Here is a 24,120-nt window from a genome sequence, read left to right on the forward strand (position 1 = left end):
AGAGAGTCTTCTGGGTTTTTTCTCCACCATATAATAGCAGTATTTAATGATTCATTAGAAATACACATGGCCTTTGAAAAAACAGTATTAAATTCCTCCTCACAAAGTAATTTGAGTCAAAAAAGTCAACTATAAAAGTACATTTTTAAATAGAATTCAGTAAATGAATATAGAGCAATCACTAGATGAATGTTATTAAGTAATTATTTCTTCACTGTGATTATGCAACAAAATATCCTTTTATTTCTGAGATGAAAACTGAAGTATTTAGGGTGAAATGATACAGTCTTTTGGATTTGTTTTAAAACACTCTAGGGGTGCCTGGGTGGCTCAGTCGGTTAAGTGTCCGACTTTGGCGCAGGTCATGATCTCATGGTTCAAGGGTTCAAGCCCCGCATCGAGTTCTGTGATGACAGCTCAGAGCCTGGAGCCTGCTTCAGATTCGGTGTCTCCCTCTCTTTCTCTCTCTCTCCTTCCCCGCTCACAAAAATAAACAAACATTAAAAATTAAAAAAAAAAAACAAAACAAAAACAAAAAACCACTCCAGCAAAAAGGAGGGAAATAGCTCAAACAAGTATAGCAAACTGTTGATAGCTATTAAAGCTGGCGGTGTGGGTGGGTACAAGGCATTTCATCATATTGTTAAGTTTTAAATATGCTTAGAACATTTCACAATAAAAATGTTTAAAATGACAACAATGACATCATTGCAACCAGTAAAACCATGATAAAATGTATAAAGAAAATTTTTTAAAGGTTTTTCTGCCCCTCTTGCCATTGGAATCTTCTACACCCTGGTTTATTTTTTGCCTACCAACTCCTTTTCCCTTAAAGTCACATTGTTTGAAGCTCCTTCATGAGGAAAATGTGACGACAGGGAAAGATCCAGGTGTGAGAACTAAGCCACACTACTGTCCCAAGACAGTGCACAGGAAATTGGCTGCTAGTTGATGCATCCTTCCTTAGAAACTGCATTTGGAAGCTGGTGCTGGCAATGTGAGATCTGAACTCATAAACCTGAGTTCCTGCAGGATGATCATATTCAGAACAAGGTCAATGAAATCAGCTCACTATTCAAGTGAGGCCAGCCCAGCCCTTTCTTTAGATTCTAGATGAGATTAACAAGAAAGATTTATAGAATAGAAATAGTTTTTGAATATTAACTTAAGCATTTGCATGATTTATTTTTTTAATATTTATTTATTTTTGAGAGAGAGAGACAGGCAGACAGACAGAATGTGAGTAGGGGAGGGGCAGAGAGAGAGGAAGACACAGAATTCGAAGCAGACTCCAGACTCTGTGCTGTCAGCACAGAGCTTGATGCGGGGCTCAAACTCACAAACCACAAGATCATGACCTGAGCCAAAGTCGCACGCTCAATTGAATGAGACACCCAGGTGCCCCAAGCCTTTACATGATTTAGAAACACATTTGTGTGTGCACACACACACACTTACAAGTCATAAGTCCCCAGACTATCTCAATTAGCCAATGAAAGATTATGGAAATTTCAGCTGATAAATCATCAAGAATTGAAATGCCAGCCAACCGATTTTACAGTAAGACAAGTGTACACATAAATCAAAGCCTGCATTTCAACTCTCTGGGAAAGAGATACTGTATACTTTCAGACTAGCCTAGCAAGTTGAGGTGGTGGAGGAGTGGGGAAGGGCTTCCATATTATTTAACTATTACTGTGTTCCAGGTTCTGTGCTAAGACCTTTATCTCTGTTTTCTTACTTGACTCTTCCAGCAACCTGTGAGATAGGGTAATATTCTTTCTGTTTTACTCATCAGGAAGATGGGCTCCGAGAAGTTGATTAACTTGTTTGAGGTCACTCAGCATATAAGTGTCAAAGCTGGAGTTCAGACTCAGGCCTGCTTGACTTCAAATCCAGAGTTCTTTCCACTCTACTTTGTTGCCTCCTGGGAGAATAAGGTGCTGAGAATAAATGAAAACTTAGCAACAAAAGTCTGCAAAAAAGCGGGAAAAAAGGAAGTTGGGTTTCTTTGCTAAAAAAAAAAAAAATAGTTATAGCTACAAAGAGAGTGATCAAAGGGCAGGATAACTTTGATGGTAAAATTGAAACAGGGAATCTGAAGAAGCCCCGGCCTTGGGATTAGAAAGCCTAGTTTGGGTTGTAACTCCATCACTTGCTAGCGTATATGACTTTGATATTCACTTTTACCTCTCTGGATCTTGGTTTCCTCATTCATAAAATTCAGTAATGTCTGTCCTATCTATCTCATGATGTTGTCATGGAGATCAAATATAGAGACCATATCTATCTGAAAGCGCTCTCTAGTCTAAACCACAACTGTAGAGCTATAACAGCTACACAACTGTAGTTAATGATTTCTTTGATTAACAGTGGCAGTGTGTTAAGATGACCATCCCTTTGGAATTTCCCAGCAAATTGAGATTCCTTGTTGTTTGTTTTATATTCTCTCTAGAAGCGAGTGGATTTCCTAAAGTGAGGAATGGAGCCCTGAGCCCTAGGCAGAAATTAAAGACCCAAAGTAAATTGCACTGTGCCCCTTCATACCCTTCCCTGTTTGTATATAGGTGAATCATGTTAAGAGACATATCAAAGGCAGACCTATAAAGGAAAAGAAGCTCCAAAAAGGCAGCCTTTTGTCTAAGCAAGTATGATGATGGGCATGCAAGCTCTACCTGCTTTGCCCTGGTGGTGGTGAAGAGAGATTATGACTCATAGGCGTCATATACTTGGAAACATATACACAAACACATATTCACATGTATGTAAACCTCGGGACTTCTCACCATAAGGCAGCATCCATCAGGATAGGGTCCCTGGAAGAGCCAGTGTAACCTAGAGCCATCTCTGACTCCAGTAATAGTTTCATAATACCACACTCTCTGTTACTATTTTTGACAACTGCCTCTCATCATTCCTCATCAATTCCACAGGCAGGCTGACTGGTGGATTCCCGGCTCTGTAGCACAAAGATTGAATATGGGAGGGTGCAGACTCATCAGTGCATTAACAAGTATTGTAATGAGCCTCCAAAGTATAGAGCTCTACTCTGCTTGGAGCTGAGAGTGTAGGACAGATGGGTTCCTCTCCCTCAGGGAGCACTGCCGAGGAGGTTAAAATGGAATGTAATTACGGTACTATATTTTTATACACGAGGGAATGCACTAGGTAGCTTTCTTGCTCACATACCTGTTTCTTCGAGACTCAACCTAATATCTTTGGGGCTCTGAGCCTGGGGGATTGTGTTAATTATGGGAGAACCCAGAGCTGAAACACAGAGAGTAACAATCTGGAGCCAGCCGAATTTCTTCCCAGCCAAGGATGTGAAATGTAATTGGTGTTTTTAGCAGAAATCAGCAGCTGACCTCCCTCCTGGCATCAGCCTCTTGCTCTGAATGGACAGAGTAGGTGATGGTCTGGCTCCTGGTAGGAAGAGAGGCCGTCTTACCTGCAGAGACGGGGAAAACCCTGTTCAGCAGTGTGGAGGTAACTGCATTTGGGAATGAGGTCTAGGTGCTTAAGGTGTGAGGAGAAGAAGAATAAGAAAAAGAGACATGGTAATCTCTGAGACAGGCAAATCGTGACCCAGTATTTCCAGAAAGGAAAAGCAGACAGAGAAACAGAATAAAAATAAAGCAGATGATGAAAGAGTGCTCACTTGTTCATTCTGCAGAAAAGCCCAGAAGATACAGTGGTTACAATAGTAGTAGTCACGGTCGCTGTCATCACGATAGTAGTTGTAGTAAAGACAAAACAAAACAGAAACAACCATTCAACTACTCATCATGATTCAGATAATGTATTAGGTGCTTTATTTCTGTTCTTTAGTAAGCATGTGCAAGACCCTTTGAGGCTAGATGCCAGTATTGTCCTCATTTACAGAAAAGGAAACTTGGCCCCCTCGCCCAAGACCAAACAGGTGGTTGGGAAGCAGCAGAACCAAGAGGCTGATGTGAAACTGGCTTATNCCCCTCAAAGCCCATTCTTTTAATGAGTTCCATTTTTAATTTTGGTTTTTGGTTCAGTAATGGTGGACCCCCACCCCAAGATTCCCAGGGACCCTTCCCAGAGAGACCCTGCACACACCCATCTCTGGTTCTCATTGTCTTTCTCTCTCTCCCCATCCCCACCAAGATAGCCTGACTAAGGGCTCTCCTTGGAACCTGCTAACCCCCTTGGGATTTTCACTGTACAAACCCCTTAACTCTCGTCTCTGTCCTCACTCATGAGGTTGTTGGGACTGCTGGGAATATGTTCTCATGACATCTTTGTTACCTAGTCATGGAGTTGAGTACTGTTCAGAGGCCTCCCTTCTCACTGATGTGCTCGTATAGAATTTTTCAAGCCCTTGTCCTGGGGCTCTTTCCTGGAATTCTCCATCTTCTTTCCCTATCCCCCACTCTCCCACCCCACTCCACCCTTTCAGCTTAGAAGCAATATAGGCCTTTCTTCAGCTATTTTTTAAACATTTATTTATTTTTGAGAGAGAGAGAGAGAGACAGAGCATGAGTGAGGGAGGGGCAGAGAGAGAGACACAGAATCTGAAGCAGGCTCCAGGCTCTGAGCTGTCAGCACAGAGCCTGGTGCAGGGCTTGAACTCAACGCATCGTGAAATCATGACCTAAGCTGAAGTCAGACGCTTAACTGACTGAGCCATCCAGGCACCCCTTCTTCAGCCATTTTTACTCTTCCATTGGGCTCTTGCTTCTTCTAGTGACCATCTGCCTTTTCTGAACATGGAACCAGATTTCTTTTTTCCCTTTTGTCATCCAAAGTCCCCTGTCTCAGAAAGAAAGACTTCTTTCTCAGAACATGCCTTCCTTGACCTTAGCTGTCAGAGTATGAATGTCCCTGGCCCTCCCAGTAGAGATTCTTGGCTCTGTGTATATGTAGGGAGTATCAGGGTGCTGAAGATATGTCCCAGAAACAAAGGCCTTGGGGAGCAATGCTTCTGTCAGACTTGAGTACAAAGAGGGGCTAAATGTTCCCCACAGTCTAGTTGGTGACTAGAGAAGGCATAATCTTTCAATGGCCTGCCATAATTCTATGGTTGTGAAAGGCAGTGAAAAGGATGGCTTGGGAAAAAGCCCTGGACTAGAAATCAGGAAACCTGGGTTCTAATACTGACTCTGCAATCCAGTAGCTGCATGAACTTGGGCCAAGGAGCCTGTGCATACCTCTATTACACTGCCTGCTCTACTGTATTGGAACTACCCAATTACATCTTGTTTCCTTTGTTGGACTGTCAGCTTCTTAAAGGCAATGGCCATGACCATGCCACATTCATTTCAGGAACTGCAGGTCCTAACTAGTCTCTGTGACTCCTTCTCTATCCCTCAAATCCATTTTCCACATTGCTGTGGGAATGAGCCTTTTAAACTGCAAAGGCTGCATGTCACTCCCCTAGCACAAACCCTTCAGTTGTTCTTCATCACCATTAAGATAAAGATTTATAAGACCCACAATGATCTGGACCCTGCTTGCATCGCTAGCATGCCCTTTTACCACCTGTGCTTTATACTGTGTTCATCCCACAAATATGTAAGCATGCTTCTGCCTTGGTCCAGGCATTGGAAATGCAACATGAACATGACATCGGCCTTCACAGGACTTACACTCCTCTTTTCTGCTGGCTGACTGCTGCTTGTCCTTAAGACTCAACTTGAGCATCATCTCCAGGAAGCCATCACCCATGCTCTCTACCTTTCTCCTCATCTCCCTAGTCTGGTTCCCCATGTGTATGTGGAGCACCCTATGCATACTTCCATCATAGCACTTCTGTCCTCCAATTTGTCTCCCCTCCAGGCTGTAATCTCTGAGAGTGGGTATTCTGTCTTAAGCCACTTTTTTATACCCAGCCCATGGCTTGGTACACAATAGATATTGAGGAAGGATAATTGAATAAACAGTACCCTCTGGTGGCTAGTACAATAAGTACAATCTTTTATGCATCGTAGAAGGGAGTAAAAAGCCCAGGCAATTACCCTGGAGAGGTAAAAATTTTCTTTCTTTTAATATTGGGTAAGGAACCATTTCAGAATGTGCGGTCTCTTAGGAGCTAGGTTGTTGTCCAAACATCTTTCCAAATCTTTCATAATGCAGCAAATAATATGTAAATGACAGAACAGAATTACCATTTTGAGTATGTGTAAAAAGAAAACCTAAGGGAAATTCATCCCATGCAATGAAGAAAATATAACCTACTGTACAATTTTTCATTATACCTTTATTTCAGAGCCAACACACTCACATTCACTCATTCATTCAACAAATATTTGTTGAATACCTGTAGTGTGCCAGGCACTACTCTAAGTGTTGGAGATAGAGTTGTGAATGAAACAAAGTCCTTAACATTAAGCTTACATTCTAGTTGGGGGAGACACACAATAAACAAATGTATTTTTATTAGGGGTTAAGTCCTGTGGATAAAAATAAACTAGGGGAGAGTGACATCACCAAGATGGCAACCTAGGTTGCTCCTGACTTTGTTTCCCCTCTCAAGAAGAACAACTAACATGAAATCAAGAACAAGACACCGCTGAGAGAATCCTAGAACATGGGGGTGAGGCTGAAGTCCCCTTCTGCTCCACAGAGACCCAGAGAGACTGCATTAGAAGGGTGAAAAGTGGCTACGCATTGACCACATTGCTCCTCCTCTAGGCTAGTGCAGCATCATGCAGAGAGATCTCCCGTGAGTCTCCGGTTCCTCCTGTGGGAAAAAAGAACCCAGTGGGGACAACTATCGTCTCCCTACATGGCGGGTCACTTTGTGAGAACCTCTAATCTGATCTCACACCACACGGGTTTCAGAATCTGTGGGGCTTAACTACTGGGAATCTGACTATGGTGGAGGAGCGGGGAATGGATTGGAACAACTAGTATATGGATCTTGGCCCAAAGAGTAATCCCAATGGCAGCTTTGCTTACCTGCAGAATCAAGTTGGGGAACACTTAACTAAAGTACTTTGTGGGTACAGGTCTAGATGTGGCTACTCAAACAAGGAGGCTTGCCAGCCCTGGAGCGCAGCGTGCCCAGGCCCAAGCAAGGAGCTGAATCACAGTCACACCCACTGTGGGGAGTGTCTTCCAGCCCTATCTGACCAGAAGGGCTGTTGACAACTTCTAGAAAGAGTGCAGCCCAGTGGCACTTGAGCAGAAAGGCCAGCAGGCAGAGCTGATTACCCCTAGGGCAAAGCCAGTCCTGGTGAAGCCTCTGTATATACAGGCAAGGGGACTGATTTCTAGCTAAGGCTGAGGGTAGCTCCTGGATCATGCTAACTGGAGAGACTGGGAAATTGCGAGTGGCCTGGAGCAGTCTCTCCCCATCCCGCCCAGGCAGGGGAACTAAGACATAACCCTACCCACTGTGAACAATGTCTTCTGTCTCCATCTAACCGAAAGGTCTGGAAACAACTCCTGAAAGCTGTGCAGTCCGGCGGCACTCAAGCCAAAAGGCAAGTGGGCAGAACTGAGAGTTTTCAGAATAAAGCCAGTGTCCCTGTTCGGTCTGGAAACTTGGGGCATGGGTTGGCTTGAGTTAAGACAACAAAGAACTTTACTGCCTTTAGAGCTTCTTCTCCTGCTGTGCCCAGTCAGGGAATCTAATTCATAGCCCTGCTCATCACTGAATAAAACCTTCAGATTGTCTAACCAGGGAACCTAACCAGAGGACATAGGAAGCTGCATAGTCCATTCAACAGCCCTGTGTATAGTGGCACTTAAATAGAGAGCACAGCCTGTGGGTTCCCCTTTCTGAAAAGCAAAACCGGTGGCCTCACCTGACAAGTGAATTCAGTGCACACTCAGGCCTGATTCTGGCCTCCCAAACAACAAGCTGTACGGATCCTGGGCCCCGGCTGGCTTCCTTGCCAGGGCAGGAAAACTAATTCATAGCCCCATCCACTAGTGAATATAGTACCTAGTCCCAACCATCTAGTAATTCTGACCAGAGAATCCAGGCAAGAGTGGAGCCCATTCTACAGCCTCACTTGGGTAGGCAACCAAGCCAGCCATCCTATGCAAATGTTTTCAGCCAGCAGCACACCCCCCATTCCAGTCTTCGGAGCTCAAACGATTGTCTCATCCAAGAATAGACCATAAGAGCAGTCATCTCTGCCCAAGGACATTACCAGCAGATGCCCAGAAAACCCAAACTGAGCTGACTGGTGAAGACCTGTTTCTGCCAAAGCAAATCTGTAAAGTTTGGAAGAGGAGCTCAATTACTTCTATGCATGGATACAAATGTAAGGAATCAAGGATCATGAAAAAGCAGGTAGCACCATCAAAGGAAACTGATAAAACAGTAGATCCTGACCCTAAAAAAAGGGGGATCTATGAACTGTCAGACAGTGCATTTAGAATGATCCTATTAAGTTTAGTGAACTACGAGAAAACACAGAAAACTAAAGGAAATTAGGAAAACAATGCATGACCAAAATGAGAATTTTGATGAGGAAATAGCAACCATCAAAAAAAAAAACAACACACAAAAAAAACAAAACAAAACAAAAAAAACACACACAGGGGCATCTGGGTGGCTCAGTTGGTTAAGCATCTGATTTAAGCTCAGATCATGATCTCATGGCTTGTGAGTTCAAGCCCTGCATCGGGATCTCTGCTGTCAGTGCAGAGCCTGCTTTGGATCCTCTGTCTCCCTCTCTCTCTGCCCCTCCTCTACTCTCTCTCTCCCTCTCTCTCTCTCAAATATAAACATTAAAAAACACAAACAAACAGAAATCTCAGAGTTGAAAATGCCATAACTGAACTGAAAAGTCCAATAGAGAGTTTCAAAAGTAGGCTTGACCACATAGAAGAAAGAATCAGATGACTGGAGGATAGGGCATTGTAAATTACTCAGTCAGAGGAAAAAAAAAAAAGAATGAAAAAGTGAGGAAAGCCTGTGGGAATTAGGGGACAAAATGAAAAGAAAATATTCACATTATGGAAACTCCAAAAGTAGAAAAGAAAGAGAAAGAACGTATATTTAAACCAATAATGAAAATGTCCCAAACCTGGGGAGAGACATGGACATCCCCTATGAGGCCCAAAGGATCCCAAACAGGTTGAATCCAAGACATATAATTAAATTGTCAAAAGCCGAAAGAAAGAATTTTAAAAACAGCAAGAGAAGAGAGAGATGCTATATACAAGGGAACCCCCCAAAAGATTAGTGGATTTCTCAACAGAAACTTTTCAGGCTAGGAGAGAATAGGATGACATATATAAAATATTGGAAAAAAATTATCTCTCAACCAAGAATTCTATACCAAGCAAAGCTTTTCTTCAGAAAAAAGAAGGGATAAAGATTTCTCAAACAAACAAAAGCTGAGGAAGTTCATTACCACCAGACCTGCCTTACACGAAATGCTAACAGGAGTTCTTTGACTGGAGGTAAAACTATGCTAATTAACATCATAAAAACATAAAAAGGTAGTATAAATCTCAGTGGTAATTGTAGATATATAGTCATAGTTAGATTCTGCAATATGGTACTAGTGGTGTATAATGTACTTACAACACTAGTTTAGAAGTTAAAAAAAAAGAACATAGTAAAAATAACCATAACCATAATAATCTGTTACTAGTTACATGATCTTAAAAGTATGTATATTGTGGGGCACCTGGGTGGCTCAGTCGGTTGAGTGTCTGACTCTTGATTTTGGCTCAGGTCATGGTCTCACAGTTTTGTGAATTCGAGTTCCCTGTCAGGCTCTGCACTGACAGCGTGGAGCCTCTTGAGATTTTCCCTCTCTCTGTCCTTCCCCTGCTCGCCCTCTCTCTGTCTCTCTCAAAAATAAATAAATAAAATTTTTAAAAAGTACATGTAAATGGTAACAGCAGTAACCTAAAATGTGACGGGAAAGAGAAGCAAAAGTGTAAAGTTTATGAATTGTATTTAAGTTAAATTTTTATCAGTTTAAGTTAAGGCATTATATATTTAAGATATTTTATGTAAACCTCATATTAACCACAAGGAAAAATTCTGTAGTAATTACACAAAAGAACACTAAAGAAGGTAGAGATATTGATACTAGAAGACATCAAAATACAAAGAAAAGACAGCAGGATAAGAAACAAAGAAAAAGAGATCTGTGAAACAACCAGAAAATAATTTTTAAAAATGGTAATAAGAAGTCTTTATCTATCAATAATTATTTGAAATGTAAATGGATTAAATTATTCAGTTAAAAGACAAAAAAAATGGCTGAATGGATTTAAAAAACATTGAAAAATATGCTGCTTACAAAAGACTCACTTTAGCCTTAAAGACACACATAGACTGAGAGTGAAGGGATGGAAAAAGACAGTTTAAAAAAAAGCAAGTGTAACTATAATTATATCAGACAAAATAGACTTTAAACTAAAAATGGTAAAAAGAGACAAAGAAGGTCATTATGTAATAATAAAGGGATCAATATATCAAGAAGATATAACACTTGTAAACATTTGTCCAACACTGGAGCACATAAATATATAAAGCAAAAACTAACAGCTAAAAGGAGAAAATAACAGAAAGACAATACTAGTCGGGGACTCTAATACCCCACTTTCAACAATGGATAAATCATTCAGAGAATCAATAATGAAACTGCAGATTTGAACAACACTATAGACCAAATAGACCTAATAGACATATACAGAACATTCTATCTAACAACAGCAGAATACGCATTCTTCTCAAGTGCACATGGAACATTTTTTTGCATAGTCCACATATTAGGCCACAAAACAAATCTTAGAAAATTCAAGAAGATTGAAATCATACCAGATATCTTCTCTAACCATGATGGCATGAAACTAGAAATCAATAAAGAGAAAAAAACTGAAAAATTTATGAGCACATGGAAATTAAACAAGACTCTCCTGAACAGCCAATGGATCAAAGAATAAATTAAAGAGGAAATAAAAAATTTCTTGAGACAAACAAAAATGGAAATAAAACATACCAAAACTTGTAGGATGCAGTAAAAACAGTTCTAAGAGGGATATTCATAGCAATAAATGCCTACATTGAAGGAGCAAGAAAGATCCCAAATAATGAACCTGACTCTATACCATGAAGAACTAGAAAAGGAAGAACAAACTGAGTCCACAGTTAGCAGAAAAAAGGAAATAATAAAGATGAGAGCATAAATCAACGAAATAGAGAACAGAAAAAGAATAGAAAAGGTTAACCAAACTAAGAGTTTGTTCTTTGAAAAGATAAAATTAACAAACCTTTAGCTAGACTAACCAAGGATAAAAGAGAAAGGACCCAAATCATTAAGATTATAAATGAAAAAAGAGATATTACAATTGACACTACAGAAATTCAGAGGATCCTAAGAGCCTACTATGAACGGTTATAGTTGGCATATATATATTGGCATATAAGCTGAAGAAAGCTGGCAACTTAGAAGAGATGAAGGAAATTTTAGAAATAATTTACCAAGACTGAATCAGGAAGAAATGGAAAATCGGAACAGAGGAATTACTAGTAATGAGATTGAATCAATAATTTAAAATCTCCTAACAAAGGACCAGATGGCTTCACTGGTGAATTTTACCAAATACTTGAAGAAGGATTAATGGCTATTCTCAAAGTCTTCCAAAAGTTTCAAGAGGAGAGAACATTCCCAAACTCTTTGTATGAGGCCAGCATTATACCAAAACCAGAAAAGGACACTACCAGAAAAGAAAACTACAAGCAAATATCCCTGATGAATGTAGATGCAAAATTCTTAATAAAATACCAGCAAACCAAATTCAGCAGAACATCAAAGGGATCATACACCATGATCAAGTGGTATTTACCCCTGAAATATAAGGATAGTTCAACATTTGCAAAGTAATCAGTGTGATACATCACATTAATAGAATTTTAAAAAAGAATTACATAATCATCTCAATAGATGCAGAAAAAGCATTTGACAAAATTCAAATCCATTCATTATAAAAACTCTTAACAAATTAGGCATAGAAGGAACATATCTCAACCTAATGAAAAGGCTATCTATGACAAAACGGCAGCTAACATCATACCCAGTGGTGAAAGTTTGAAAGCTTTTCCTTTGAAATAAAGACCAAGATAAGGGTGCCCACTGTCAGCACTCCTATGCAACATAGTGCTAGAATCGCTGCTAGAGCAATCAGGCAAGAAAAAGAAAAGATATCAGAATTGGAAAGGAAGTAAAATTGAAATGACATGAGTTTACATACAGAAAATCCTGAAGTCTTAACCAAAAAACTATTAGATCTAATCAATGGATTCAGTGAAGTTTCAGGATACAAAATTAACATAAATATTAGTAGCATTTCTATACATTAACAATGAATTTTCTGAAAAAGAGATAAACTGAGACCATTTACAATAGCATCAAAATCAAGAAAATGCTTAGGAATAAATTTAGCTAAGGAAAAAGATCTCTGAAAACTACAAGACATTGATGAAAGAAATAGAAGAAAACAAATAAATTAAAAAGTATCCCATGTTTGTGGATTGGAAGAATTAATATTGTTAAATTGTCAATACTACCAAAAGCCATGTATAGATTCAGTGCAATTTCTATAAAGATTCCAATAGCATTTTTTACCAAAGTAGGAGAAACACAGGAGACCCTAATAGCCAAAGAAATCTGAGAAAGAACAAAATAGGAGTCATCACACGTTCTGATTTGAAGCTACACTATAAAGTCATAGTCATCAAAGCAGTATGGTACTGGCATAAATACACACAAATAGACCAATGGAACAGAATTAAGAGCCCAGATATAAACCCAAGTATATACAGTCAACTAATATGTGACAAGAGAACCAAGAATACTCAATGGAGAAAAGACTGTGTTTTCAACAAATGGTGCTGAGATAATTGGATATTCACATATGAAAGAATAGAACTGGATCCTATCTTATACCACTCACAAAAGTTAACTGCAAATAGATTAAAGATTTAAATGTAAGTCCTGAAAGCATGAAACTCCTAGAAGAAAACATAATAATAAAGTTCCTTGCTAGGTGTATTTGTGACTTGATTTTTGTATATGAAACCTAAAATGCACAAGCAACAAAATCATAAATAAACAAGTGGGACTGCATCAAACTAAAAAGGTCTACATAGCAAAATAAACCATCAACAAAGTGAAAAACCAGCCTACACAATGGAAAAAAATATTTGCAAACCATGTATCTCATAAGGTGTTAATATACGAAATACATAGAGAACTCCTACAACCCCATAGCAGAAAACCAAATAGCCCAATTAGAAAATGGGCACAGGACCTGAATAGACATTCCTCTGAAGAAGATATACAAAAGGCCAGCAGGTACATGAAAAGATGCTCAGCATCACTGGTAATTAGGGAAATATAAATGAAGACCACAGTGACATACCATCTCATGACTGTTAGAAAAACCACCATCAAAAAGATGAGGTAACAAATGCTGGCCTGGATGTGGAGTAAAGGGAGCCCTTGTGTACTGTTGGTGGGGTTATAAATTGGTGCAGACACTATCTAAAACAGTATGGAGGATCCTCAAAAAATGAAAAGTAGAACTACCATATGATCCAGATATATTCTGGAAATATATACAAAGGGAATGAAAACCCTAACTCAAAAAGATATCTGCGTCCCCATGTTCATAGCAGCGCTATTTCTAATAGCCAAGTCATGGAAACAACTTAAGTGCCCATCAATGGATGAAAAGATAAAGAAGTTGTGGTATATAATACAATAGAATATTAATCAGCCATAAAACGAAGGAAATCCTACCATTTGTGACAACATAGATGGACCTTGAAGGCATTGTGCTAAGTGAAATAAGTCAGAGAAAAACAAACGCTATATATAATCTCACTTACAGATGAAATCTAAAAAACCATAATGATCTAGATCAATGAGCATTGATCATTGAGCATGATATTGGGTAAGCCCTTCTCTCTAGGACTTTCATTTCTATCTGCAGAGTGAGAGGCTAGGAATCTATGATTTCTTTAGTCTTTTCCATATCTAACGATTCTGTGGCTCTGAAGAGATAGAAAGGAGGTTTCTACCTTATCTCATAGAGAATTTCTAGCTGTACACGTAACATAGCAGCTACAAGCCTAGATTATCCCTCTCTCACTTTTTTTCTTGCATGTTCTAAACAGTTCCCTTGTGTGGAAAGAGAATATGGAGGTGAAAGTAACTAATCTTAAATTTTATTTTAATGTTTATTTATTTTTGAGAGAGACAGAGTGTGAGCAGGGTGGAGGCAGAGACAGAGAAACACACACACAGAATCTGAAGCAGACTCCAGGCTCTGAGCTGTCAGCACAGAGCCCGATGGGAGGCTAGAACTCACGAACTGTGAGATCATGACCTGAGCCGAAGTCACATGGTTAACGGACTGAGCCACCCAAGTGTCCCAGAAAGTAACTAATCTTAATGCTACAAAGACTTGGAGGACTGATACCTGAGGAGAAAGGACTTTAAAACTAACACAGAGTTGCCACATGGCACAGGGTCATTCCCATGTCATGTATATGGAGCCAACTGTCTTCTGTTGCCATTATTATTGTTAGACTCAGGGTAAAATAAACATGGAATGTGCGCATGTGTGTCTGTATATGTGTGTGTGCATGATGCATATTTTCTAAAGGTTGCATTATATACATTTTTATACTATATATTTTTTCAAAAGTCAGGAAATAATTGTACAAAATATTTCCAATGCTTACATCAGAGGAATGTGATTATCTTGGGAGACAATTCTGAGAGGAAAAGAACAATGTTTGTGAGCATAGTCTCTCTGTCTCTGCTTCTCTCTCTCTCTTTCCCTCTCTCTCTTTCTCTCACATACACACACGGACACACACGCACACAGTGGTTAAAATCATGGACAAGAGCTAGACTGCCTGAGTGCAAATCCTGGCTCTGCCATGTGCTAGTTATAGGATCTTGGGCAAGTTACATAACCTCTACATCTCGCACTTGGTTCTGTAAAATGGCAATGATAACAATCACGCCAACTTCAGAGGGTTAATAGGATACATAAATGAGTTAAAATATACAAAGCAGTTTGAACAGTGCCTGTTGCATTGCAGGAAATGTGTCTGCCAGTCACTGTCTGTCAGGAGGCCTCCCACAGCATGGATCGCTGAGTGAAACATATTAGGATTCTTACACTTCTTGAAATGGCCTGGCTGCCACCTCCCTCCCATCCACACTCTGTTTCTCNCTCTGCCAAAAAAATTAACTTGGGCACTGAGGCAGAAGGTTGTTTAACTCTACCTCAGTACTTTCAGTAATTTTTTCCTCCTAAGCTGTAGTTACTCCAGCACCAGGGGGACTAAAAATCCTATTAATAATTTTGCATATCCACCAGACCTTTAAGTGATCACCCTCCCCCTAAATCTAAAGAAAAGGATAAAATCCATTTGAAAAACAGCCCTATTTCATTTACCTATTTTTATGTATAGCTGGCAGGACCATCTTTGAAATATTGCGTTGTTTTGCTTTAGAAAACAACAAAAAAAGATCGTCTCATCTTCTTCTTCCTTTTATACTTTTGAGCCTTCCTGATACAAAGGGCTCTGAGGTGGTGGTGGTGGTGGTGGTGGTGGTGGTGGTTGTGTGTGTGCACACATGTGTGTGAGTGTGTGTATTGTGTGTGTATTGACACTAGTGTGTATTGACCTAGTGTGATCTGGATTAATAGCTTAGGGTGCCTGGGTGGCTCAGTCTCTTAAGCGCCTGACTCTTGGTTTTGGCTCAGGTCATGATCTCTCAGTTTCATGAGTTCAAGCCCCGTGTCTGGCTCTGTGCTGGCAGTGTGGAGCCTGCTTGGGACTTTCTCTCCCTCTTTCTCTGCCCCTCTCCACTCACGCTGTCTCTGTCTCTCAAAAGTAAATAAAAAATTTTTAAAAGGCACCTTAGCTTAGATGCTGCCATTGTAAGTGCTATATCTGCTTCATAAACATTGTGGCCTCTTATTTTTTCCATGTTTATTGAGATGTAATTGACATATAACATTGCATAAGTTTGAAGCATACGATGTGATAATTTGATATACATATAGATTAGAAAATGATTACCATAATAAAGTTAGTTGACACATTCACCACCTCTCATAGTTACCTCTTTTAGCCTGTGTGGTGAGAGCATTAAGGATCTACTCTCTTAGCAGCTTTCAAGCATACAGTACAGTCTTGTTAACTATAATCAGGGAATCTAATAAAGCCAAACTCCTAGAAACAGAGAGAACATTGCATTTTCTTGAATGCATCATTTTGAGAGATTAATGAATTCTTTGCAGCACAGTAAGGTGACAGGGCTGTTCATAACAACTTCTTGATAATCCATCAGACAGCCAATTTACCTCTCACTCTTCCTTCTCATCTCCTTTGCACAGAAAGTGACTTTGCAGGGTGAGTGTAGCCCACCTCAACCCGTTTTCTCTGATGTTGTGGAGTCTGAGAAGGTGGGGTTGGTGGTCACCTGAGCCGTTCCTGGGCAATAATGGTGGGTGAGAAATTTGCTGCACCCTCCCATTTCCTTGAGTACTGTGCCTGCTTTTCCTCTCCACCTTGTTCTCAGTTAAGGTGTTAGCAAATGATGGTTAAGGTATTCCTATAGTCTTACAATCCTGACATTTTATCCAGGTGCACCTGAAGACTCAGAATGACGGTGCAGCTCTCCATAATATATCTGCAACCTGCGTTTCTAGCCTTATTCTTCTCCCTTCCATCTGTCAGGCTGATCTGCTTTATCCAAACATCCTCTACTTTCCTGCGTGTGCTTTTTTTGTTCATGCTATTCACGTCCTTCTCTTGGCCTAGAATTCTCTTTATGTTTTTGTTTTGTTTTGTTTTGAGAGAGAGAGAGATAGTGAGTGGGAAAAGGGCAGAGAGAGAGAGAGAGAGAGAGAGAGAATCGGAAGCAGGCTCCAGGCTCTGAGCTGTCAGCACAGAGCCCAATGCAGAGCTCGAACTCACGAGCTGTGAGATCATGACCTGAGCCAAAGTCAGACGCTTAACCAACTGAGCCACCCAGGTGCCCCTCTCTCTCTTTAAACCTCATTTCTGTGCGTCCAAGTCTTGCTCATTCTTCAGGACCAGCTCAGCCAGATGAACCCTTCCCTAATCCCCTGATTGTCCTTTACCACAGGCAAACTTCATTTTCTCCTCTCTGTGCCCTCGGAGAGCTTTGTATTCTACGATATTGCTTGTTCTACTCTTCCTTGAGTTGTAGTTAGTTTGACTCACACTGATCGTCTTCACTAGACTGTAAGTACCTTGAAGGCAGAAGCTGAAGTCTTTTGCATCATTCCGTCCCACACGGACACCCACACAGTGCCTTGTACACAGTGTAGGCCCTCAATAAATGTTTGTTGGTAAAAACTTCCCCCAACGATCTTTAATGCAGGCATTTCAAAATCTTCTTGGGGGGGGATCTATTTAGGCAGAAGATTTCAGGGAACGAACTAGGATGGCATTGACTGTAGAGTGGAGGACACTGAGATGAAGCTGCCAACCAGGTGTGCTATTAGAACATAAGTGAACTTCACTTGACTATGGGTATAGAGCTCATCCACTACTTCATACACACAATTCCACCCAAACAGGAAGTACCAGCTCCTTCTAAACTCTTGTGCAGTGCTCAGCATGACTGATGGATGTGCCTGAGCTGAGGGGAGTGTGTGAGTGAGGAAGTTTCTCATGGGGATGGGTTGGAGGGAAGGCTGATGCACTTTGAACTCAAGAATAAAAGACCTATAGAACAAGCGTGTGGGAGATCGCCCAAGAAAACTATCAAATAAGTTCTCTGAAAGGACCTCAGGGGAAAAGGTCTAGTCCATTTACATTTCAATGCAGAATAGAAACAATTACCAAAATAACGGTTTTGTGCCCTCTTTTAAGCCTTTGCAACGTGTGGCTTTTGTGAACTCCCAGATATTTATTTCCTGGTAGTGACCAGCATTAGAGTTCTTCTAATGGGACATGTGTGTTTGTGTCAGGGAAGGGTGGAGATTGGGGAAGACTAGGTCTGACTGTGGATTTAATCTTTGGGCTGGGAGGTAGGAAGGAACTTTGGGAAACAGTAGGGTGGGCAGTTGGATAAAAATGTGCGGGTCAAATCCTTGCTGCCTTTGGGAAGAAAGAAAAGAACACAGAGCAGGAAAAGGACGTGGTGACCTAACAGGGAAGCCTGTGTTCCCTAGGACTTGGGTCTTGGAGGACTTATGCTGAGAGTCGGTCTTAAACATCAGAAACTGCTCCCCGCCCCCGCAAAAATTGCCTGTTTTTTTTTGAGGGGGGTGGTGGAGAGATTTATACAAGCAGGTTGCCAAGATTACCCTAATGGTATTTTTAGGGAGGATAGATTTTTCCACAGATAAAAAGGCTTTTGGTCAAACCCACTAACCCAAACCAAAGAGCAAAGGCCGAATAAAGATGTGGAATCTTCCACCAACCAACCAGTCAGCCAGTCCACCAACCAACCAAAAGTGCGTATCAAGATAAGCCCGGTTGTTTTCAACTAAGGGTTAATAAACAAGTGAAATAGTCAGTGAATTTTCAAGGAAAACTGCATACCAGGGCTTTCAAGTACCTTCCAAGCAATTTGAGATGTTTTATTCACATCACGAAGACAGTTTTACCCTGGAGTAACTCCTGTTCAGAAAACACTCAAGGAACCTGCTCTTTTGGGCTGCTTCTTGACATGGAAAAATTTTAATGTCACTGCTCTACCTTTCGTTTGGGATTTTGCCTCTTCAGCCAAATTTCTGCTCTACTACCTGTGCCTGGCTGTTTTATTTTGCCCACCACAACTGTCCATACTGCACCCTAGTTCCCTCACTTCAATCTACATTTTCTGTACAAAATGTGTTTGCCATAGTACATTTTCTAACGTTTGTCATTCTTCTGATTTTTCATTTTACTAAGTCAATCAGCAAATGTTGTGTGTAAAGCATTGCGCCTGTTACAGCAGGAGAAACAAAGCAACATGAAAACTTTCCTCAAGGAGCTTGCTGTCTAATTAAGTTTTTCAAGCAAGGGAGTGCTTCTCATATTTGACCTTTCCTTTCGATTCCTGTTACCCTCTTTGGCTAGGCCCTGTTCACATCAAAATCATTTCCTAAATCGCTTCCCCCCGGTTTACCATTACCCCCAATCAAATCAATCCCAGTTCATCTTTTCTTAGGAAAAAGTTAACTTGATGGTTGCCAGAGGAGGGGATGGGGGTATAGGCAAAATGGGTGAAGGGGAGTGGGGGGTACAGGCTTCCAGTTATGGAATGGATAAGTCACAGGGGATGAGAGGTACAGCATAGGGAATATAGTCAATGGTATTGTTAGTAGTGTTGAATGGTGACAGACGGTAGCGACACTTATGGAGAGCACAGCATAACATATAGAGTTCTTGAATCACTATGCTGTACACCTGAAACTAATGTAACATTGCATGCCAACTATACTTCAATTAAAAAATATGTATTTTTAAAATTTCTTTAAAGTTTATTTACTTTGAGAGAGAGAGAGAGTGAGTGAGTGTGTGTGTGTGTGTGTGTGTGTGTACGCAGGAGAGGGGCAGAGAGAGGAGAGAGAATCCCAAGCAGGCTCTGAACTGTCAGTAAAGAGCCTGATGAGGGGCTCAATCCCACAAATCAGGAGATCGTGACCTGAGCTGAAATCAAGAGTCAGACACTTAACTGACTGAGCCACCCAGGTGCCCTCTGCCCCCCAAAATATATGTATTTTTAAAATTCATTATTTCATCCTACCCTCCTACCCAAAAAAATATTTTTTCAAGGATACCGTATTGCCTAATGAATAAAGTTCAATTTTGTTAGTTTGGTTCAAAATTTCTCTCCTTTTTACCTTTAAAATCTAAGTCCTATCCATCTTTAAGGCTCAAGTCCCACTGCATTCAGGCATCTCTTCTATACTTCCCCCACTGAGAGTGATCTTTCCCTTCAACTTCTAGAGATTATATTCTACATCACTCATTGGTATTCTACCTTGACTTGTTTGTTTTATATGCATGTGGCTTTTCCCCATTCAGATTGCAAATTTATTGGGCTGCCTGGGTGGCTCAGTCAGTTGAGTGTCCAACTTTGGCTCATGGCCTCAATCTCACAGTTTGTGCATTCAAGCCCCTTCAGTGCACAGCCCACTTCAGATCCTCTGACCGCCTCCCGCTCTCTACCCCTTCCCCAACTTGGAAGAAAAAACCTTAAATACTGTACGTTTATTGAGAGCAGGGCCTGAACATAATGTTCATAATGCACATAAAAGATGCTTCATATATGTTTGGTGATGAAGATGGTGATGATTTTTCCTGATTTCAGGGTATGTATAGGATGGGTCACAAGGGTGGTTGGCAAAGGAAAGATCCTGAAGGTGGGGAAGGAATTAATAAATCTTTTATAGTAACAGTCCAAAAGGGTGATAAGGACTTTAACTTATAGATTCCTTGGCTCAGAGCCTCATTGTATTGCCAGAAAAATTTCAGTGAGCTTGAAAAGAAAAGGAAGGGCAAGACTTTGGGACTGCTGTGAATTTATGTGGGGGCTGAGGGAGAATTAGAAGTCAGAAGTAAGCAAACCTGAGTAGCTTCAGTAATGATAATAGTATTAGCAGGAAGGAAGGAAGGAAGGAAGACAGAAAGGAAGGAGGGAGGGAGGAAGGAAAGAAATCAGGGGTGGAAGCCAGATGTAGAGGGGAGAGGATGAGTTTGCTTTTAGACGTACTGAATTCAGGGTAACTTGAGTAACCAAGCGGACATGTCTAGCAAGCAGTGAGCTATTCCCTATCCCCATTCGATTCAATACAACAGATATTTACTGGACACCTACCGTATGCCAGTCACTATGTTAGAGATGAAGTCAAATAAGACACAATCTCTGGTCTCCANNNCAAACTGTATAAGGTAGTAAATGGTATAATTGAACTATATATGTAGTGCTATGGTAGTATAAATAGGGGACGCATTTTGTCCAAGCAGGTGAGAAAAAGTTACAGAAGTGATGATTTTGGAGCAAGATCTGGAAATATCAGTAGATGTTTGTTCAGTAAACTAATAGGGAAATGACTTTCCAAGTGAACAAAATCTTGAGGAAAGGCATAGGACGTAGAGGTGCGTGGGACCCTAGGGGAACAAGTGATCTGGAATGACTAAAGAGAATGGGATGAGAGAATAAAGATGGGGGCACCTGGGTGGCTCGGTTGGTTAAGCATCCAACTTCTGCTCAGGTCATGATCTCAAAGCTCGTGGGTTCGAGCCCCGCATCAGGCTCTGTGTTGACAGCTTCGCCTGGAGCCTGCTTCAAATTCTGTGTCTCCCTCTCTCTCTACCCCTTCCCTGCTCACTTTCTCTCTCTTCCTCTATCTCTCAAAAATAAATAAACATTAATTTTTTTTTAAAAGATGGATGGAGCAAAAGGTGATGGTTGTCAGAAACTGGACAGGAATTTTGTTATATTAGCCTGGGGAGGCAGTCTAGTGTGATGGCTTTAAAGGTATGGACTATAGTGTCAGTATGCCTGGGTCCAAATCCCATCTCTGCCACTTACTAGGTGTGTGGTCTTGAGCAAGTCACTGAGTCTCTCGGTTCTCAGTTTTCCCATCTGTAAAATGGGGCTGCTGGTACCTGCCTCAGAGGATTGTTTTGATGACTGAGAGAGCAAGTTAAAGTAAACTGATAGAGGTAGTGCTTAGCACACAGTGAGTGTTACATAACGGTTGGCCCAAGGGCTAAACTATAAGGAACAAGGCACCATACAATTGTGCCCTACACCATCAGCGGCTTCAAAATGAAATTATAAATGAGAACTAAAGTCTCCAGATACCCTAAACACAGATCCAGGGCGCACTAGATGAATCTCCAATTTTCACATGAGTGGGAGTTTCTTGCGAGGGTGACGTTATCTGCCTTGAAAACGCAGATCCAATTTAGGGAAAGGGCGAGGAGTCTGAGAAAAAAACAATTACAATGGCCGGAGTGGGACTGTTTATTCCCAATACATGGAAGCTCTCATTATGGCATTCCCTCTGCAAAGTGGAAATAAAACAAAATAAGGTTGAAATACCGCCAGCGTATTTTATTTCAGTTAAGTAAGCAACTGAAAACTGGTCAGCGGGGACCTTAGAGGATGAGAGAGACGGCAGCGGGGTCCAGCGACAGGCATTTTGCCGGGTTTGGAGTAGGTAAAGGAATCCCGTGAAGAGGACTAGCGACTGGAAATGCAATCCTACCTTGCTAATGAAGCATACCCAGCCCCTGGTGTTTTGATACTCTCAAGTAACCCGTTGTCTGTTCCTCGGCTTTCTAGAGCTCCGCTGGAGTGATCCTTGAGTAGGCTCTTGGAATGATTGTGCTTCCTTGTGTGACTGCTCTGTGTGCCTCTCAAATGGAACTGAGCCTCGTCCGCCCAGCCAGCCAGCCCAGGGGTTTCTCTTGGCAGAACTCGATCTGAATTCTGGTTTTACCACCTACTTGCAAGCCGCTCACGTTGTCCGAGCTTCAGTTTCTCCATCTGTGGCATGGGAATAGAAATGACTCCTAATTATAAAGTGCTTCTAAGCATTACACGAAATAATGTATCTCTAAAGCATTGGAACATTAAGTGCTTAAATGACATGCCTTTCCACTTAGACAACCCAGAGATGCCCTCTCTCAGCTCAGCCCTGCTGGGGACTTCCTATCATCTAATGTCAATAGTAGTAGAGATGGGAGGAAGGAGAAATCAGGATATGCAAAGACAATGNTCTACTCATGATGACAACTATGTGAAAATATAGCTACACATGCATTTCTCTGATGTGAAGTTAGAGTTGCACATTCATATGTTTTAAATTTTTTCTTTTTAATGTTTATTTATTTTTGAAGGAGAGAGAGACAGAGCATGACCAGGGGAAGGGTAGAGAGAGAGGGAGACACAGAATCCGAAGCAGGCTCCTGGCTCTGAGCTGTCAGCACAGAGCCCGACGTGGGGCTCGAACCCACCAACCGTGAGATCACATCCTGAGCTGAAGTCAGATGTTTAACTGACTGAGCCACCCCGGCACCCTTCATTCATATATTTTAGAATTAGAAGGAAACAAGGAAAATTGAAGCCATTGTTTTAGGATGGTGGAAAGTCGATTCTTGGGATGTTATCTTAATATTACTGTGCCTGTGGAGAGGGATCCTCTTTTCCTGACATACTTAAAATCTCCTTACCCTCTTTTCAAAAGAGCAGCAGGAGAACAGGATGCTGGGGTAAAGGGAGTTGCACAGTGGGAATAACATGCCCCCATCTCATCTGTCCTTCTGCCCAGCCTTCCATTAACCATCATGATCTACCAGAGGCCGGAGAGCTTCCTATCTGTGGTGCTTCAATGCCCTTGCATCATTAATATCATCATCTCTACCCTTCTTCTAGGACTGGATCTTATGAGGGAGGTATGGAAGAAGTTGTGCATGCTTAGCTGTCAATCCGAACCTTTGAGAGGCAGCAGGGGACAAAGGCGGCAATCACTGTGTAATATTCTGGACTTTCTTGGCAGGTGAATACAGCTATGCATGAGGCAAAACTTATGGAAGAATGTGACGAGTTGGTAGAGATCATCCAGCAGAGGAAGCAAATGATTGCTGTCAAAATCAAAGAAACCAAGGTAAAGCACAGCCACTTCGGTGAGGCCAAGGCAGAGTTGACTTTACATATGTCAGATTCCTCTTGATGATTCCAGGGTGAATGTGGATCACAAAAGTAAGAAGAAATGAGGTTGTAGGGAGGGAGGCAGAGAAGAAGCATGTTTAACCTAGTGCAATGAATCCAGTAAAAATAATGGCAGTTATGGGGTGTTGGAAATGTTCTATATCTTGGCCAGGTTGGTGGTCACATAGTGTTTGTAATATACAAAAAAAAAATCATTGAGTTGTACATTTCAGAGGTGGGTGCTTTACTGAATGAATGTTATAAGTCAACCCAAAAGGAAAAAAGAAAAAATGTAATGGTGGAAATGAGGGCCAGAATTATGGCAGGACCATGCATGTTATTATAAGATCTTTGGGTTTAATCTAAAAGGCATTGGGAAACCATTTCAATTTCTTAGGAAGGGAGAAGGCTGATCAATATGGCAGAGGTTTGCGGGATAGATCAGAACAGGATGATACTGAAG

General features: G+C 41.1%; 1 protein-coding gene across 1 annotated transcript in view; it reads left to right on the top strand.

The window, feature by feature from the left end:
- Window positions 1–24,120, top strand: part of MID2 (midline 2) — an 83,890-nt gene that overhangs the window by 36,007 nt on the left and 23,763 nt on the right. Inside the window, exon 3 of the mRNA XM_077779602.1 lies at window positions 23,506–23,613. Coding sequence (XP_077635728.1) covers window positions 23,506–23,613 — 108 coding nt within the window. The remainder of the gene's footprint in view (window positions 1–23,505; window positions 23,614–24,120) is intronic.

Source organism: Crocuta crocuta, unplaced genomic scaffold (assembly GCF_008692635.1).
Source record: "Crocuta crocuta isolate KB4526 unplaced genomic scaffold, BGI_CrCroc_1.0 scaffold1950, whole genome shotgun sequence".
In the NCBI taxonomy this organism is placed as follows: domain Eukaryota; kingdom Metazoa; phylum Chordata; class Mammalia; order Carnivora; family Hyaenidae; genus Crocuta; species Crocuta crocuta.